General features: G+C 45.9%; 3 protein-coding genes across 3 annotated transcripts; 2 read left to right on the forward strand and 1 right to left on the reverse strand.

Annotated features, from left to right (window-relative positions):
- Positions 1-5: 5 nt before the first annotated feature.
- On the forward strand, positions 6-8,753 carry LOC127335027 (deoxymugineic acid synthase 1-D-like). The gene is made up of 4 exons (XM_051361618.2): positions 6-1,178; positions 7,789-8,032; positions 8,124-8,303; positions 8,405-8,753. Exons 1-4 carry the CDS (start codon positions 853-855, stop codon positions 8,630-8,632), a joined length of 978 nt encoding a protein of 325 aa, XP_051217578.1. The 5' UTR covers positions 6-852; the 3' UTR covers positions 8,633-8,753.
- LOC139835085 (uncharacterized) lies at positions 5,621-7,726 on the reverse strand. Its single transcript, XM_071825067.1, has 2 exons — positions 7,418-7,726; positions 5,621-6,036 (listed from the first exon to the last, which is right to left on the reverse strand). The coding sequence occupies exons 1-2, from the start codon at positions 7,452-7,454 to the stop codon at positions 5,621-5,623; spliced, it is 453 nt and encodes a 150-aa protein (XP_071681168.1). The 5' UTR covers positions 7,455-7,726.
- Positions 8,754-14,121: 5,368 nt separating the features above from the next.
- Positions 14,122-15,775, forward strand: LOC127335026 (deoxymugineic acid synthase 1-D). The gene is made up of 4 exons (XM_051361617.2): positions 14,122-14,514; positions 14,593-14,836; positions 14,926-15,105; positions 15,260-15,775. Exons 1-4 carry the CDS (start codon positions 14,192-14,194, stop codon positions 15,491-15,493), a joined length of 981 nt encoding a protein of 326 aa, XP_051217577.1. The 5' UTR covers positions 14,122-14,191; the 3' UTR covers positions 15,494-15,775.
- Positions 15,776-17,533: the final 1,758 nt, after the last annotated feature.

Raw genomic sequence — 17,533 nt, forward strand, 5'->3', positions numbered from 1 at the left:
TAGGTGAGAACTCTCGCTAGTGTAGGGGGGTCATATACTGCTACTTGTGCTCTAGAAAAGTATGTGTATTAAGGAGGATAGGACTATTTGTATCATGCAAATCGGTTTAGTTGATGCTCTTGCATGATTCTTTCCAAATGCAATGTCATAATTATGTAGATGTGCATGCCGATTCTCCCAGTTAATCCTGTGATTTCTTGTTTACAAAGATTTGGTCAGATGCCTCGAGTGTTACATGGATAATTGGTGATTCCGTCGAGTTCCTTACATTGCTGGCAGCTATGGTGAGTAGTCACTCGTCAGTCGTCACTCACACAAGGACCTGTCCAGCCACTTCGGTTGTCTGATCCTTGTGGCGCATCTAGTCGACGAAAGTTTGTCAAGGCCGTGACGCGTGACGAACGCTCGGATGGATACTAGAAGGCTCTTGTTGTTGGGTAGGCAACAACTTCTGCGGATCGTGGCTAGGAAGTGAGTATACGACGTATGACAAACATTTGGGCCTCAGAGTTGTTAAAAAAGTATGGCCGCGAAGAGAACGTCTCGTAGGCGAACTTGTCTAGTACTTTATTTTTCGAGGGAGCGTATGTCTCAACAAAACGTGCATGTCATGGGTGACGCCATAGGCCTACAGTCTTCTAAAACATATGTCATGAGTGACCTTCGCAGGACTCTGGCGATACAAGGAGTCCATCCCAAGAAAACAAAAGCTATCTCTTTGAATAAGAGGCGATGAGGACGAATTGCTACTCCACTTGGCCAGTATAAAGCCGGCCGTCCGTCGCACGCACCTCCTGGTGTGCGACCACAAGACAATACCGCGTGGACAGGTATTCTGGAGAGCGACGACACATGTCTTCGACAATGGTGCGGGTGCCGGAGGTGGCGCTGAGGCATGGCAGCGGGAGGCCCATGCCGGCGATCGGCATGGGGACGGCCAATTTCCCGGTCGTGCCGGAGACTATCCGAGACGCGGTGCTCGCGGCCGTGGAGCTCGGCTACCGCCACTTCGACACGGCCTCCATGTACGGGACGGAGCCACCGCTAGGCGACGCTGTGGCGGAGGCTCTGCGGCTTGGGCTGGTGGCATCCCGGGAGGAGGTGTTCGTCACCACCAAGCTGTGGTGCACGCAGTGCCAACCGGACCTGGTGCTCCCGTCCCTCCGGCAAAGCCTAGAGTAAGAAAGATCGAGAAAAACAGACGTAGGAGTAGATCATGTTAGAGTAGCCAACGACTACACTAGATCCTATACAGGTAGATGCTATTGCTGATGGGTACACTGCTAGATCTGAGAGTGAGAGAGATGAGTACCTTCTCCCTTCGAGGAGGAGCTCTCGGGTGCCGACATGGTGGCGGCGGCGGAGAGGGTGAGCGTGCGGTGGCGACGGTGGTGGTGCTTCCCGTGAGCACTGCGCTAGCCCTAGATCGGTAGGGGAATATCGGTGGGGTGACTGGCGGCGCGGTGAACCTCGTACCGTGTGCCCCGGCCCCCACCTCTTTATATAGCGCAGGTCACAGGGGCCCACCAACCATATGAGGGTTGGACGCCCCCGATCAGGGCGCGAACGAGGTCAAGGACTTGTTACCGATCCGTTGGAATCGGTGACGTGGAGATCATCCTAACATTCTCCCCCTTGATCTCAACTTTTCTTTTAACTTTATACTTTCACTTTATTCGTTTCATATTGGATTAGTTCATAGGGCATGTTTCATCGTCACAGCTCTATTGCCGATAGAATCAGACAGCCACAATGCACTTCTCTGTTTTGAAACAAATTCTTTTACTTTTGGGCCTCTTATGATCCAGGATAGGTAAGACTTTCCCTTAAACCCATGCCGGCTACGTGCTCCTTGAACACGCTGGGTGGTAAGCCTTTCGTTAGCGGATCCGCAAGCATATCTTTTGTCCTTATATGCTCGAGACTTATTGTTTGATCCTGGACCTTGTGTTTCACAACATAATACTTAACCTCAATCGGTTTCGTAGCATTACTCGACTTGTTGTTGTGAGCATAAAATACTGCAGGCTCATTGTCGCAGTACATCTTTAGTGGTTTGTCAATACAATCTACCACTTTCAAGTCGGGTATGAATTTCTTTAACCATAATGCCTGCCCCGTGGCTTCATAACATGCTATAAATTCTGCATACATCGTGGATGATGCAACTATGGTCTGTTTGGAGCTTCTCCACGAAATAGCTCCCCCTGCGAGGGTGAATACATATCCAGATGTGGATTTTCTATCATCTTTATCCCCCGCAAAATCTGCATCTGAATACCCTCTTATTTCTAGGGAATCAGATATTCTGTATGTTAGCATGTAACTCTTTGTGCCTTTCACATAACGCAATGCCTTCTTTACCATTTTCCAGTGTTCGAAACCTGGATTTTCTTGATATCTACCGAGTACTCCGGTGATAAATGCTAAGTCAGGGCGAGTGCACACTTGTGCATACTGTAGGCTTCCAATAGCCGAAGCATATGGAACCGCTTTTATTTGATCGAGCTCGTATTGATTTTGGGAACTTTGATGGTTCCCAAAACTGTCGCCCTTGACTATAGGGGCAGGTGTGGCACTGCACTTGTGCATATTATACTTACTTAGAATCTTTTCTAAATAAGCCTTTTGCGATAGTCCTAATACTCCATTGTTTCTATCTCGGTGAATTTCTATGCCCAAAACATATGACGCTTCACCAAGATCTTTCATATCAAAATTTGAGGACAAGAACTTCTTTGTCTCTTGCAGTAGACTAACATCACTGCTGGCAAGCAGAATATCATCCACATACAAGATTAGGAAAATATATTTCCCACTTTTAAACTTTGCATAAACGCAATTGTCCTCAATATTTTCTTTAAATCCAAATCTCTTAATTGTTTCATTAAATTTTAGATACCACTGTCTGGAGGCTTGCTTTAATCCATAAATGGATTTATTTAGGCGGCATCCCATTTCTTCCTTGCCTTCCATGATAAAACCCTTGGGTTGTTTCATGTAGACATTTTCTTCTAAATCCCCGTTTAGAAATGCCGTCTTTACATCCATTTGATGCAACTCTAAATCAAAATGTGCAACTAGTGCCATGATGATCCTGAAGGAATCCTTACATGAGACCGGAGAAAATGTCTCATTGTAATCTATCCCTTCTCTTTGTGTAAATCCTTTTGCCACAAGTCGTGCTTTGTACTTTTCGACATTCCCATTGGAGTCATATTTTATTTTGTAGACCCATTTGCAGCCCACTGTTTTGGCTCCTTTAGGAATATTCTCTAAGTCCCAAACATTGTTGGTACTCATCGATCTCATTTCGTCTTCCATGGCCTCCACCCACTTTGATGAATCTGGGCTTCTCATGGCTTCTTCATATGAAGTGGGATCACCTTCCATATGAACTCTTTCTGTGTTGTAAACTTTGTAATCAGTCGAAATGGCTGATTTTCTAGCTCTTGTAGACCTTCTAGGGGCCACATTCTCTTGAGCATTCTGTTCCTCAACTTGTGGCTCAGCTTCTGGAGGTGGCTGTTGTTGCTCCCTTTCATGCTCAACAAATGGTTCATTCGTCTCCTGACGGACAGGTTCCGAATTTTCACTCATCGTTGTCATGGGTGGAGTCACAACAGGCGCTTGCACCACAATCGCAGGGATCGTCGGTACAGTGCACATGGTAGCGCAAAAATGGCTCCCGAGTCATCGGATTGGGTGCATGCACCCTCTTCTCCTCAAGATCAATTTTCCGAGCTACCATGCTCCCCTCATCATTTCGTCCTCTAAGAAGACAAAGCATGTCTCGTTTCCACAAACTTTGTATATTTGTCTGGACGGTAGAAACGATAACCTTTTGACTTTTCAGATAGCAAATAAAATGGCAAATCGACTGTTTTGGTATCTAACTTTGCGATATTTGGATTGAATACTTTGGCCTCAAGCAGGCTCACCCCACACTTTCAGGTGGTTTAGAGAAGGCACTCTCCCTGTCCATAGCTCATACGGCGTTTTGGGCACCGATTTGCTTGGTACTCTGTTTAGAATGTGAATAGCGGTTTTTAACGCCTCAATCCACAATCCCAATGGTAGGGTGGAATAGCTCATCATACTGCGCACCATATCCATAAGGGTACGGTTGCGCCTTTCAGCTACTCCATTCTGCTGAGGTTCGCCCGGCATCGAGTACTGGGCGACTATTCCAGTCTCCTGTAGGAACCTTGCAAAAGGTCCAGGGACTTGGCCATATGGAGTATGTCGACCGTAGTACTCCCTCCACGATCGCACTCGACTATCTTTATTCTTTTATCATGCTGATTTTCAACTTCAGCTTTGAATATTTTGAATTTATCCAACGCTTCTGTTCTTTCTTTTATTGGATAAATATAGCCATATCGGGAGTAATCATCCGTGAATGTTATGAACGAATCATAGCCATCCACACTTTTCACCGGAAATGGTCCACATATATCGGTGTGAATTATTTCTAGTGTTGCTGTGCTTCGATTTGCACCCTTTTTAATTTGCTTTACAAATTTTCCTTTAATGCAATCGATGCACTGTTCTATGTCTGAGAATTCTAATGGAGGAAGAATATCATTTTTAACGAGTCTTTCTATTCTCCCCCTCGAAATATGGCCTAGGCGACAGTGCCATAATTTCGATGATTCATCAGTTCTTTTTCTTTTCTTTCCTTCTGTTTCCGACGAGGATATTTGTTCATTCACTTTACACACAGACATTACTTTTTCACGCAAGGACAATAAATAAAGCTCATTATGGAGTATAGCAACCCCAACATAAGAATTATTACACCATATGGCACATTTGCCATGTCCAAAATAACATTGATAACTGTCTTTATCTAAGCGCGATACACTTATTAAATTTCTATGTATGGAAGGAACAAATAAGACATCTCTAAGCAGAATAGTCAAGCCATCAGCTAGCTCCAAGAGGACGTCGCCAACAGCTTCAACTTCTGCTTGAATTCCATTCGCGACTTCAACGCATCCTTCGCCTCTTTTCGTAGTCCTCGTCGAATGGAATCCCTGTAAAGAATTTGCAACATGAACAGTTGCACCTGAATCAATCCACCAAGTAGATTTCAAAACTGTGTATACAGTGGATTCATTTACAAAGGAAACTAAATTGTTACCTTTCTTTGCCATTAATTCTTTCGGAAAAGCAGTGGCAGTCTTTCTTGTAGTGCCCAGTCTTCGACGGTGAAGACACCGATCTTTGTTCACCGGCAATGGCCTGGTGGAACTTCGCCGATGTCGCATTGGGGCTTTACCATATTGCTTTGAAGGAGAACCATTGTTGCTTGGTGTGAAGGGCCTTTTCTTGTTGTCCTTCACATAATTGATGGTACCTCCATTCTGTGCCTTGAGTCTATCCTCCTCTTGCACACACATGGCAATGGTCTTTTCAATGTCCCATTTCTCAGGACTCATGTTGTAATTGATGACAAAATTTTCAAACTGTTGTGGCAATGAAGCCATCACCAAGTGAACCAGAAGTGCAGGCTTCAGCTCCAGGTCAAGCATCCATGGGCTTCACTTTGCAGCCATGTTGCTCATCCCGAGGATGTGCTCCCGATGCCATGTGCACCTCCAAAGATACTTTTTCATTACCACCGCTTCAACAGCTGGGTTGCATATGTCTTTGAAGAACCAGTGAACTGGCTCTTTATCTTTTCTAGGTACTCCCCAGCGGAAGTACACTCTGTAATTGAGCCCACTATAGCGTTCTCAATTGTATTCTTTATGAAAGCCATGCACTTTTTGTTGGCAGTCTGCCACTTTCTGTTCTCTAGGGTGTAGGACATCTCCACAGGAGCATGGTCCCTTTTCTTTTTAGCCCATGCATCATCAGTATCCCCGTCAGCTCTGACGGGGTCAGCAGGCTTGATGGGCTGCGGTGTGTCAACCACCCAGTCCACCTCAGCACAGACGAAGGCGAAATCCACCTTCTTCCTCCATTCTGTGTAGTTATCCCCTCTAAGGGTGGGAACATCCTTGATGCAGCTCATCAAGTAGAACCCTCCTGAAAACCACAAAGAAGTGAGAACAGTACAATTGCAAATTATAATCCAACGTTGGTCCGAATTAAAACATGCAACTGTTAATGCAAATAAAACTATATCACCGTTGGGCAGAAATAGAGATAAATGCACATATCATTGCTATTTGCAGCGGAAACTGTGAACTTTAAACTTTAAACTTTGAACTTTTCAGAGGCATTTCCTTTACTTTTTAATTTCTGAACAAATATTTCGTTGGTCCTATTTATTCAAAAAAAAAACTAGACAATATTTTGGCAAAAAATGACCCAAAACTGCCTAAAAACGCCTCTGTAATTAATAAAACTGTAAAAAACTGTAATTACTGACTGTTCTGTCGCGGCCCAAGCGGCCCGCACGCGGCGAGCGACGCGCAGCAACGCGCCGCCCACGCGGCTGGCAGACGCGGCGCCCACGCGGCCAGCAAACGCGCCCGCTCGCGGTGTGGCTGCGCCGCGGCCTTCCTCGGCCCGCCCGCGGCCTGGCCAGGGCAGCCCACGCGGCCCGCACGCGGCGCCGACGCGGCCCGCACGCTGTGCCCACGCGGCGTCCACTCCTGGCCGTCGGATTCGATCCGACGGCTGCCCTTTACTTTCGCTCGGTATAAAAACAGCCAAACGGCCGAAAAACCCTAACCCTAAAACACTTCTCCCCGAGCCTGTCTCTCTGTTGGGTCCGGCGGCGTCGGCGGCGGAGAGCCGTTGGCTCGCCCCGCTCGCCGCTCGCCCCGCCCGGCGCTCACTGCCGGCGACGGCAGCACGCAGCAGCGCCCCGCAGCAGCCCCTGCCCGGCCAGCCGCGCGGCCTCTTTGCCCTTTTCTGTACCTGCATCTCCCACCACCCACTAGACCCGATGGCCAGCGGCGGAGAAGAGCATGCGGCGGCGCCCCCCCTGTACCTCTTGGCGGCGGCGCGTGCACCCGAGGGTGGGCGCGTCACCGTCAAGCGGCGCAGAGACGGTGCCCTTTTCCTCTGCCGGCGACCGAGCCGCAGCACGGTAAGCCGGTGAGGTCGACTTTCTTTTCTTTGCCCCCGGCCTGCAGAGCAAGTGGGAGTAGCCCTTCTTCCCGATGCCTCGGCTTGCCGATGCGCATCGGGATCGAGAGGGGCGGCGCGGCCTTGCGGCGGCGCAAACTTTGCCGGCGAGCCCGAGGGCCTCGGCCGGTGAACTTTTCTTTTCTTTTGCATCAGGGAGGATTTAGGGTTTCTGTTCTTACTTCTCTACCTGAACAAAAAGGATCTATACATTCTAACAGTTGCTCTGATACCAATGTTAGAGTAGCCAACGACTACACTAGATCCTATACAGGTAGATGCTATTGCTGATGGGTACACTGCTAGATCTGAGAGTGAGAGAGATGAGTACCTTCTCCCTTCGAGGAGGAGCTCTCGGGTGCCGACATGGTGGCGGCGGCGGAGAGGGTGAGCGTGCGGTGGCGACGGTGGTGGTGCTTCCCGTGAGCACTGCGCTAGCCCTAGATCGGTAGGGGAATATCGGTGGGGTGACTGGCGGCGCGGTGAACCTCGTACCGTGTGCCCCGGCCCCCACCTCTTTATATAGCGCAGGTCACAGGGGCCCACCAACCATATGAGGGTTGGACGCCCCCGATCAGGGCGCGAACGAGGTCAAGGACTTGTTACCGATCCGTTGGAATCGGTGACGTGGAGATCATCCTAACAGATCAGTCTATTTATAACTACTTGGCCCGGCCGGTAATTTGATCTTGATCGTCTCAGGAACCTGCACTTGGAGTACGTGGACCTGTACCTGATCCACTGGCCGGTGAGCCTAAAGCCCGGGCCAGCGGTGTTCCCGGCGAAGCGGGAGGACGCCGTGCCGTTCGACTTCGAGGGCGTGTGGCGGGAGATGGAGGAGTGCCACCGGCTGGGGATCGCCAAGGCCATCGGCGTCAGCAACTTTACCACCGGCCACCTCGAGAAGATCCTGGCGACCGCCACTGTTCCACCTGCAGTCAACCAGGTTGCTGAAATAGTTAGCAGCTCTTGCGATATCACTGAATATTGTAACAAGTCGATTGGATCATCACTGAAACCGTACGTGCGATGTGCAGGTGGAGATGAACCCGGTGTGGCAGCAGAGGAAGCTGAGGGAGTACTGTGCAGAGAAGGGCATCCACGTCACAGCCTACTCGCCCTTGGGCGGGCAGAACTGGTCTGGGGAAGGCAACGCCGTGCTGGATTCCGAGGTGCTCGCGGAGATCGCCAAGGCTAGAGGGAAGAGCTTAGCACAGGTACGCCACCATTACACAACTCAAAACCTGAATTATAGGTTCTGCACACCAAGTTAACCTGTATGACACTAACGGGTTCGCTTTTTCTTCATCTTCTTCAGGTAGCGTTGAGGTGGATTTACGAGCAAGGAGTGACCCCAATCGTCAAGAGCTTCAACAAGGACAGGCTCAAACAAAACCTTGAGATATTCGACTGGGAGCTGACCGACGACGACCTGCTCAAGATCAGCCAAATTCCACAGAAGATGGTCACAGCCGCTGGATTGTTCTCGTGTGAAGGCGAGTTTACGTCGGCTGACCTTGCTGACATGGAAATTGTCGAGGAATAGGCATTATATGTAAGAACGCATGCGTTACAGTAAACTTGTATACAGTAGCTTATAACATAAAATGGAAATAAACAAAACCGTCCAGTCCAGTGTTATGCTGCGGCCAGACACTTTTTAATCATCTCTGGGCACTATTTTGATTCAGGTTACCAATGAAACTCTAATGATCATGGTTGCCAGTATTAAAAAATATACTCCAACAACGGTGCACGGTTTTTCTTCAGATGGTCAGCACGTCAGTTTTTGTTGTTTCACGTATCGTTCAGGTGTATCTTTAGGGACCATCCCAGGTAAAGATTTGACAAGTATGCCTATTCCCCATTCCGACCACAAGCATGGCTCTGAATCGCGTCTAAGCACCAGATCATTAGACACCGAAGTGAGCCATGGCTTGTTTGCAGACTGTCCACATGGAACCAACCTTCTGGCCCAAGAGCATTCCATAGATGGCACAACACGAAGGAGTCCCCGAACAATCAACCTGACGGATGACGTTTGAGGAACGCGACTGAAGGTACTCTTAACGAGTATTTGTACCATGCAAATTGGTTGACATAATGCCCTTGTATGATAATGATATACTTGTTGTATCAAGCTATGAAGATGCACGAACCGCCCTCATTTGTTTTTGAAATAAAGATGTTTTATGTTTTTTTAGATAAAAGGCATTGCATGCCTAGCTTTAAATTAATAAAGCCAAACCATAAGTCAAGTTCTTACAGCCAAACACATCCAAACACAATATTACAACCAAGCCAACCACTAACAACGAGCAAGTCCAATGCCAACTAGAACATAACAGCACAACATAACACCAGGAACATCAGCTACTAGGTGGCTGTGGCGCAGGGGTGTAGACATTCTTGAAGAGTAGCTTCATCATTGAGATCACCTCGTCCATCAGATGCAGGTGCTTACTTCTTGTGAGAGGCCCACTGCTGAAGAAGAATAGCAGTTTTAAATACACAGTCGGCGGGCTGATTAGGAAAGACGCCTTCGATTGAGAACTTGTTGGGGATTTTCCAAAGAGTCCAGCTCTGGGCAGCAAAAATAACCCAAATAAATTTTCTGGCTTTTCCCGAAAAGGAGTTTAAAAGCTCAAAAAACAGGAAAAAGGATGTTGGATTCCACTGAACCGCAAGCATCGGGCGCACACCACTCCAGAGAAACTTAGCAAGATGTAAGGAGAAAAATAGATGGTCAGCATATTCAGCGATTCCACACAACACACATAGGCCATTGAAGGAGCCATGTCTTTTAGCGAGTTGTTTATTTGTTGGGAGTCTATTTCTAGCTAGCTGCCATGTGAAAATCTTGACCTTGCGGGGAATCGCTGTAGTCCAAATGTCCTTGGCAAATCAGCATGTGTCATCTTGACACAACTTCCGATACAACGAGGTAGTCGAGAAAGCCCCGAAGGCTCCACGCCCAGGGTACTCTGTCCATCTCCTTACCAGGAACCGAAACCAGCAGCTCAGCGATAAGCAAACTCCATTGTTCGGTCTCAGCCGGGCCGAAGGTACAGCGGAACGGAATACACAATCTTCCGTCTCTAAACGCCAGGGCCACCGACATGGAAAGATTAGAGCAGATCTGAAATAATCTTGGAAAGCGTTCACTCCAGGGGGAATTACAAGACCACCAGTCAGTCCAAAGGAGGATCTTAGCACCATTACCAAGCAAGTATTTAGCCCCCGGCTTGAAGAAGTTTTTAATCTTCTAGATCTGGTGCCAGAGAGGTGAGCCTCCGGCCGGAGAAGAGCTGAAAATTTGAAAAGCCTCCAAATTCACTTAGTAATCAGAGCAATGTTGAGGAATCTAGTGTTAGTCACGCCGAGGCCACCCTGGTCTTTCGGCCTACACACCTCAGGCCAGTTGAGGAATCTATGTAGTTTGTGCAACGTTTCCTGATTTTCTGTTTGTTTGGCTGAATTTTCCATCTTTCATGCATCCGTGGAAGTCCTAAATATTTCTCCTCAAAGCTCATAGGTTGGATATCAAAATCTCTGCAACTTCCTATCCTTCTTCCTTTGTGAATTTATTTCCCAGTGGAAGCGAACATTTTCCTGTAGCCTTTTCATATTTATTCAGAACCACTTTAACTTTATTTGCTTGACCCACATTTGCTTCAAAGAAAAGGAGACCGTCATCCGCGAAAAGCAAATGTGAGATACCTGGACCGTGTTTACAAACATTTAATTCTCTTGTTTTTTCCTCATCAATTTCTTTATGTAGAAGCTTTGAAAACCCACCAGCGACAAAAATAAAAAATAGGGGGATAGAGGACCCCCCGCCTAAGTCGTCTTGATGGAATAAACTTATCTAGAAATCCTCCATTAAGGCGGACAACATATGCCACAGTTTTAACAAATGTCGTGATAAACATCGAAACCTAGTTTTTCTAGAATACCTTCATGATAATTCCAATCTATCCTGCCATAAGCTTTCACAAGATCCAATTTATGAGGCACAAACTTTATTTTCTTGTGCGTCTTGGCTTTTTTTATCAGGGAGTGCATGAACTCAAAGGCAATCGCTGCATTATCCATAATTCTTGCAGTGAAGGTCTTAATCTATTTACCAAACACTTGGAAACCACATGTAAATAACATTACAGAGACTTGACGGTCTAAAGTCTCTTAAGAAAATAGGACTTTTCTATTTTGGTATTAGAATAATCATTGTGTCATTTATACCATCAGGCATCCTCCCACTCCTAAAATATTCTTCGATGGCTACAAGCATATCCTCTTTAAAAATACCCCCAATGATGTTGATAAAACCTCGATGGAAAACCGTCTTTCCCTGGAGCTTAAAGCGATTTGGAATTAAGAATTGCCGATATCTTCATGTGAGAATTATGTGCATAATAAATCGCCTGCCTTTATTATGCATTTATTTTGTTGTACACGAATATTTGGCAACATGATTCGATTGGTAGTTACTGATATAGAATACTGCTTAGAATCGTCGGTTGTTGATGATTCTGAAGAGTTCCTTGAAAAGTTGGTGGTGTTGTTGTAGTCATCACAAGGGATGGCAAATATTATGGTATGGTACATGTAGATCAATGCCATACCCATGCCTTTATAGATCCTGGGTGCAAAATCTATCCATATCTTTACCATGGAAATAAAACATTACCCGCACCGGTACCCACAGGTACTTAAAGATCAAGAAAGGCTAGGAATTCATCACCTTGAGGTTAAGAATAGAGCTCTTATACGTAAATGGATTTTCAAGCTATTGACCGAAGACGGAGCGTGACAGAAATTCCCCATAAAGAAATATATCAGATCTCGTGCATTGTCTCAACTTTATAGGTAATTTGGCGACTCATACTTCTGGGCTGGCTTTATCACGATGAAGAAATACTTCTTCCCATACAGTTCCTTCAAAATTAAAGATGACTCGAAAAATAGATTTCTTCCCATACAGTTCCTTCAAAAGTAAAGATGACTCGAAAAATAGATTCTATGAGTAGGTAATGCCACACTCTAAGAATAATATCTAGCTCTGTACACCATTTTTTTTCACAAGGGCGATACAATCTTAGAATCTTTCACACCAAATGTGACATTCACAAGAGAACTTATTGATCCCCCACTTGCAACATGGACTTGCTGCAGCATTGGCTTTAATACATTTGATGCATGGAACAGACGAATTTAGATGGAAGCTACATGAGAGCGATAAATTCTTTATGGACACTATGTATAGAACATTAATACAAACAAAAGTACCAAATGATAATAACAAAAATGTAGAAAATGAAGATTTCGTTAGAGGCTAAGGTTTTTGCAAGGTATCTTCGCAAGGGACAAGTAATACTCACCAAAGACAATCTTGTAAAACGCAATTCGCATGGAAGTAAAGTGTATATTCTGTTATCGTGACGAAACAATTAAACACTTATTCTTTCGTTGCAAATTTGCTAGATCTATATGATGAGTCATCCAAGAAGGTTCTACCTTATACCTGCTATGTAGCGTTGCAAATATTTTCGGAAAATGGCTAAATGGTGTGGACCATAGATTTAAAATACTAATTAGAGTGGAGGCGCTTGCCATTATTTGGTAGATTTGGCTATGTAAAGGCGAAAAGGTTTTTAATGATAAAAATTCTTACTCGTGGTGCAGGTTAATTATGGACCGGTGCACAACTTTGTTTTGTTCATAGTCATCTCTATAGCATGTTGAGCACCGCAACCTGTTTACGGAGGTGCCTACATAGTTGGAGGACACAACACACACGATATTTTTATCAACATTGATGACAACATAATCTACGGACTAGACCTCCATCACCATTGGCTCTTATGGTGTTCCCTTGTGGATTACTTGTACTGTAACATTTTTAATATATTTTTCTCTTTTAGACGTGTGGATCGAGCATTTATGTACATCCTAGTTATGCAGATACCGGATATAATGCTTAAACATTGTAATTAATAAGGCGTCCTTTATTTAATAAATATACCTACGAGGTACCCATCAGGTAGTCATTTACACACCACTTCACAATTTCGCATGCACCGATATTACGTTCGAGAAAAATAATTATCTCAACTCACTAAAAGTAGGTCATGAGTACATGACAATTACTATCATTTGGAAAACACATTCTGCTAAAAAATCAATTGTCTCAAACTTAACAAAAGAGGTACACAAATAGTACGCGTTTAATCAAAACGGCTAGGGTTTGGACATATCCGTGGGTGTAGGGCTACATGGTCTACTCTACTCCCTCCTTCATAAAATATATACATATAGGTTTGTGGTTAGAATCAAACATTTTAAAGTTTGATCAATTATATAGAAACTGATGTCAATATTTAGAATCAAAACAATATTGTTAGAACGATCGTGAAATATACTCTCATATTACGTGCATTTGATATTGTTTATATTTTTCAATATATAATTAGTCAAATTTTAAATAATTTCTTTGACCAAAACGATATGACGATTGACGAGGTAGTATCCACAACTTGACGAGTAGGTATAGACACAGTCCATGTTTCAGAAATATTACCAAGCCCTAGCCGTTATAAATAGTGTACCCTTGGGTATCCGTACAAAAAATTGTTTAAAAAGCCCCCTGTAACGTGCCCAATTAATTACAAACTGAAATGAATCTATTCTTCATTTATAAAAGGATGATAAAAGTTTATTTAATTATGGGATGTATTATGGCAGAGGTAGTACTTTTGAGTTGGAAGCGGATGTTCAGACAAGCGAACGAACAACAAAGTGTATGACTGACGTGTGGGTCCCGGAATTGGCGGAGAACCAAAGGTATAGTCCAAGAAATTGTATAGCTTGAGTTTGTAGGCTTGTGAAAACGAATCATCCATGCTATGGGTGGTGATTCGCACACGACTGTGCACACAAGGATCCCATTCCAGAAGCCGGCCACCTCTTTGGAATTGGATCGAAGGAAAAAAGGCAATATAAAGCTGGTCAGTTCGTCCTGAAATCCTGAACTGCAACCGCAAGACAATCTCAATCACCCACCACGCCCTGTTAGTACGGCGCTGGTGGTCCGCAGAGACGACACATGGCATTGACAACGGCGGTGCCGGAGGTGGTGCTCAGGTCCGGAAACGCCAGACCTATGCCGGCAATCGGCATGGGCACGGCCAAGTTCCCGGTCGTGCATGAGACCACCAGGGACGCCGTGCTTGCGGCCGTGGAGGTCGGCTTCCGCCATTTCGACACTGCTTCCCTGTACGGAACGGAGCTGCCGCTAGGCGATGCTATCGCGGAGGCTGTGCGCCGCGGCCTTGTGGCATCCCGGGAAGAGGTGTTCATCACGTCCAAGCTCTGGTGCACGCAGTGCCACCCGCACCTTGTGCTCTCGTCGTTCAGGGAAAGCCTCCGGTAAGCCTCGTGGATCCGGCCAATTTTGACCTACCCTTCTCGTCGATTTACTTGATCTCGATCATGTCGATAATTCAGGAACTTACAAATGGAGTACGTGGACCTGTACCTGATCCACTGGCCGGTGAGCCTGAAACCTGGGCCAGTGGTGTTCCCCCTGAAGCGGGAGGACGCCGTGCCTTTCGACTTCGAGGGCGTGTGGCGGGAGATGGAGGAGTGCCACCGCCTGGGGCTCGCTAAGGCCATCGGAGTCAGCAACTTCACCACCTGGCACCTCGACAAGATCATGGCGGCCGCCACCGTCCCGCCTGCCGTCAACCAGGTTAGTTAATGTGTGACCATATTATCGAATATACTGAGCTGAACATCACAGCCAGTCGGTCGTCGCTGCGACTTTTCCGATCATCTCAGGTGGAACTGAACCCGGTCTGGCAGCAGAGGAAGCTGAGGGCGTACTGCGCAGAGAAGGGCATCCACGTCACGGCCTACTCGCCATTGGGTGGGCAGAATTGGACCGGAGAGGGCAACGCCGTGCTGGAATCACAAGTGCTGGCCGAGATCGCCAAGGCTAGAAGAAAGAGCATCGCACAGGTACAACGTTAGATAGTAGGATATGGTTTTTCTTTTCTTTTTCGAGAACCTCAATAAGATCGTGCACGCCGAGGATGCCTCCTTTCTCCCCACAACACGCATCCAAGAGCACGGTATCCATATGACACTAATGGATCCCTCCTCTCTCGTTCAGGTAGCATTGAGGTGGATTTATGAGCAGGGACTGACCCCAATCGTCAAGAGCTTCAGCAAGGAGAGGCTCATGCAAAACCTCGAGATCTTCGACTGGGATCTCACTGAAGACGACCTGATCAAGATCGGACAGATTTCACAGAAGAAGATTGCCACGGCTACGAGCATTCTTTTCTCGCCAGAGGGGGACTTCACGTCAGTGAATCTTTCAGACATTGACATTGTCGAGGAATAGTGTTAGGCGCTGCGAGTGCCTGCTTTCTGCTTGCTATAATGTAAACTAGCAATGATTGGCGTGGTGGCACGCGGCGCCATATCGTGGCTAAATGATGAAAATGTTTAGCACTTGTAAATGTTTGTGGGTTTTGTTGTGTATTGTACTTATCTTTGGCCATACAAAGTTGTGTGTGCTTCACATTTTTTTTCAAAACTCAGCTGCTGTGTCGTTATGTTTTTATATGATAAATGGATATTATTATTGGATATATCATTCGGCTAGTAGCTTTACTTCTTTCCATGTGAATCTCTATAGATTGTCATTGGGTCGTGGCTGATCATCTAAAAACGAAGGTATGATCGGACCTTATAGATTTTACTCGTGTGTGACAAAGAAGTTTTATATTCTTACATGCAGATCTTTTACATATTGTCATTGGACCATGGATGGATGGAGGTGGTGAGCTGTTTTCAGAGCCGTGGGTGAGTGAGGGCGCATCACATGCCACGTGTGTGATTTTGAATGATGTGTCTGGCAAAGGGCTGCTATTAGTTGCATTCACGTGTTCACCCTCGAGGTAGCCGGGAGTTGAAAAATAAAGGTTAATCCCATATAGATCACGACGATGATGTTGAGGTGTGGCGGAAAACGAAGGATAAGTGACATATAGAAATACATAGAAGTGAATATACTATTGTGTTGCATGGTGTGACAATCAGCTGTAGTGCACCGTGAACCAAACCTTGACACCGCTAAAAAGAAATATGATAAGAAAAAAGTACTACATAGATTGCAACAATAATATATCAGAAGGAGAAGTGGTAGGTGGGGAGAAGAACTCACTACGGCCTTGTTCATTTAATACGCTCATCACCTGTATTCGAGTGTATTGGGAGGTATTGGGGAGATTTTTGACTTAGATGGGATTTAATTCCCCTGAAGCCTCCCCGATACTCTCCGGATTGGCAAAACAGAACAAGGCCTACGGATTTTACAAAATCCGGTGCAACAATGGTTTCCTCGCTCACCTTGAGCTAGTGTGGTTCATGTTCTCGTGGAGAAAGCTCCTGCTTCTCGCAGCCTGTGAAGTTGTCTTCTTCTGGCCAAACACTACGAGAAAAACAGGCGTTACCATGCAACCTATCTTTGTCGTGTGCCACCGCACGACAAAGATTTCTTTGCTGTGTGCATGGAGAAAAACGCTCGGCAAAGATCTTGGCCACGACAAAGACAAACACGAGCGCACGGCAAAGATACGATTCACGACAACGACGGAAGAGGCCGCACGACAAAGAAAGGTGCACGACAATGGACCAACAGAGCGCACGACAAAGATTTGGTGCACAGAAAAGGTGCCCGGAATTGCCATGGATCACCCTTTGTTGTGCGCCCACCTAGGACGCATGGCAACGCCGTCATTGCCGTGCGCCATATGGCATTTTCTTTTGTTTTTTCCTTTCTATTTTTATTTCATCTAGTACTTATATATATATTTTAATTAGTTTTACTTTTTGTTGACTATTTATTAGTGTTACTTAAGACAACGTGTATATACCCATACTATTTTCAAGACAAAAGTACTCTCCATCTTCATCCCCCACATATATTAGGGTTTCGGAGCAATCCGCGCTTCGGAGCATCTGCTAAGTGTTATCACCCAAATATGAGGAAGGTCACACCTGGGAGGTATTTTTACAGCATTACACCTTCCACCACACTTTCACACATATCATAGGTCCACATGCAAGATTTGGTGAGATTCCGATGCTCCGGTGGTCATTATCCCCCTCCTCCCTCCAAAATAGCGGTATGTGTGCCCCGACGGGTCTACCCCTAGATTTCTCTGCGCGAGGTTCCACCAATGTACTTTTTAATTGTTTTAGGTTTTTTTAGGACATATACGCATGGAAAACCAATCTTGGGACCCTTTGGCACATGGTAGCCTCCGGCATACCCGCGACTAGCCATTATCACATGAGCTGCCTTGATCTACTGGTTAGGGTTAGGTTTAGGGTTTAGGGTTAGAGTTAGGGTTAGGATTTAGGGTTAGGTTTTAGG

Source organism: Lolium perenne, chromosome 2 (assembly GCF_019359855.2).
Source record: "Lolium perenne isolate Kyuss_39 chromosome 2, Kyuss_2.0, whole genome shotgun sequence".
Taxonomy (NCBI): Eukaryota; Viridiplantae; Streptophyta; class Magnoliopsida; order Poales; family Poaceae; genus Lolium; species Lolium perenne.

What these genes read in the sequence shown, in the direction of transcription:
- LOC127335027 (XM_051361618.2), top strand. Translation starts at nt 853, where the DNA reads ATGTCTTCGACAATGGTGCGGGTGCCGGAGGTGGCGCTGAGGCATGGC. An exon ending in TCCCTCCGGCAAAGCCTAGA is followed by an intron (nt 1,179 to 7,788) that starts GTAAGAAAGATC and finishes TGATCGTCTCAG; the next exon opens with GAACCTGCACTTGGAGTACG. An exon ending in TTCCACCTGCAGTCAACCAG is followed by an intron (nt 8,033 to 8,123) that starts GTTGCTGAAATA and finishes TGCGATGTGCAG; the next exon opens with GTGGAGATGAACCCGGTGTG.
- LOC127335026 (XM_051361617.2), top strand. Translation starts at nt 14,192, where the DNA reads ATGGCATTGACAACGGCGGTGCCGGAGGTGGTGCTCAGGTCCGGAAAC. An exon ending in TCGTTCAGGGAAAGCCTCCG is followed by an intron (nt 14,515 to 14,592) that starts GTAAGCCTCGTG and finishes TCGATAATTCAG; the next exon opens with GAACTTACAAATGGAGTACG. An exon ending in TCCCGCCTGCCGTCAACCAG is followed by an intron (nt 14,837 to 14,925) that starts GTTAGTTAATGT and finishes CGATCATCTCAG; the next exon opens with GTGGAACTGAACCCGGTCTG.
- LOC139835085 (XM_071825067.1), bottom strand. Translation starts at nt 7,454, where the DNA reads ATGTCGGCACCCGAGAGCTCCTCCTCGAAGGGAGAAG. An exon ending in CTCCTCCTCGAAGGGAGAAG is followed by an intron (nt 6,037 to 7,417) that starts GTACTCATCTCT and finishes TGTGGTTTTCAG; the next exon opens with GAGGGTTCTACTTGATGAGC.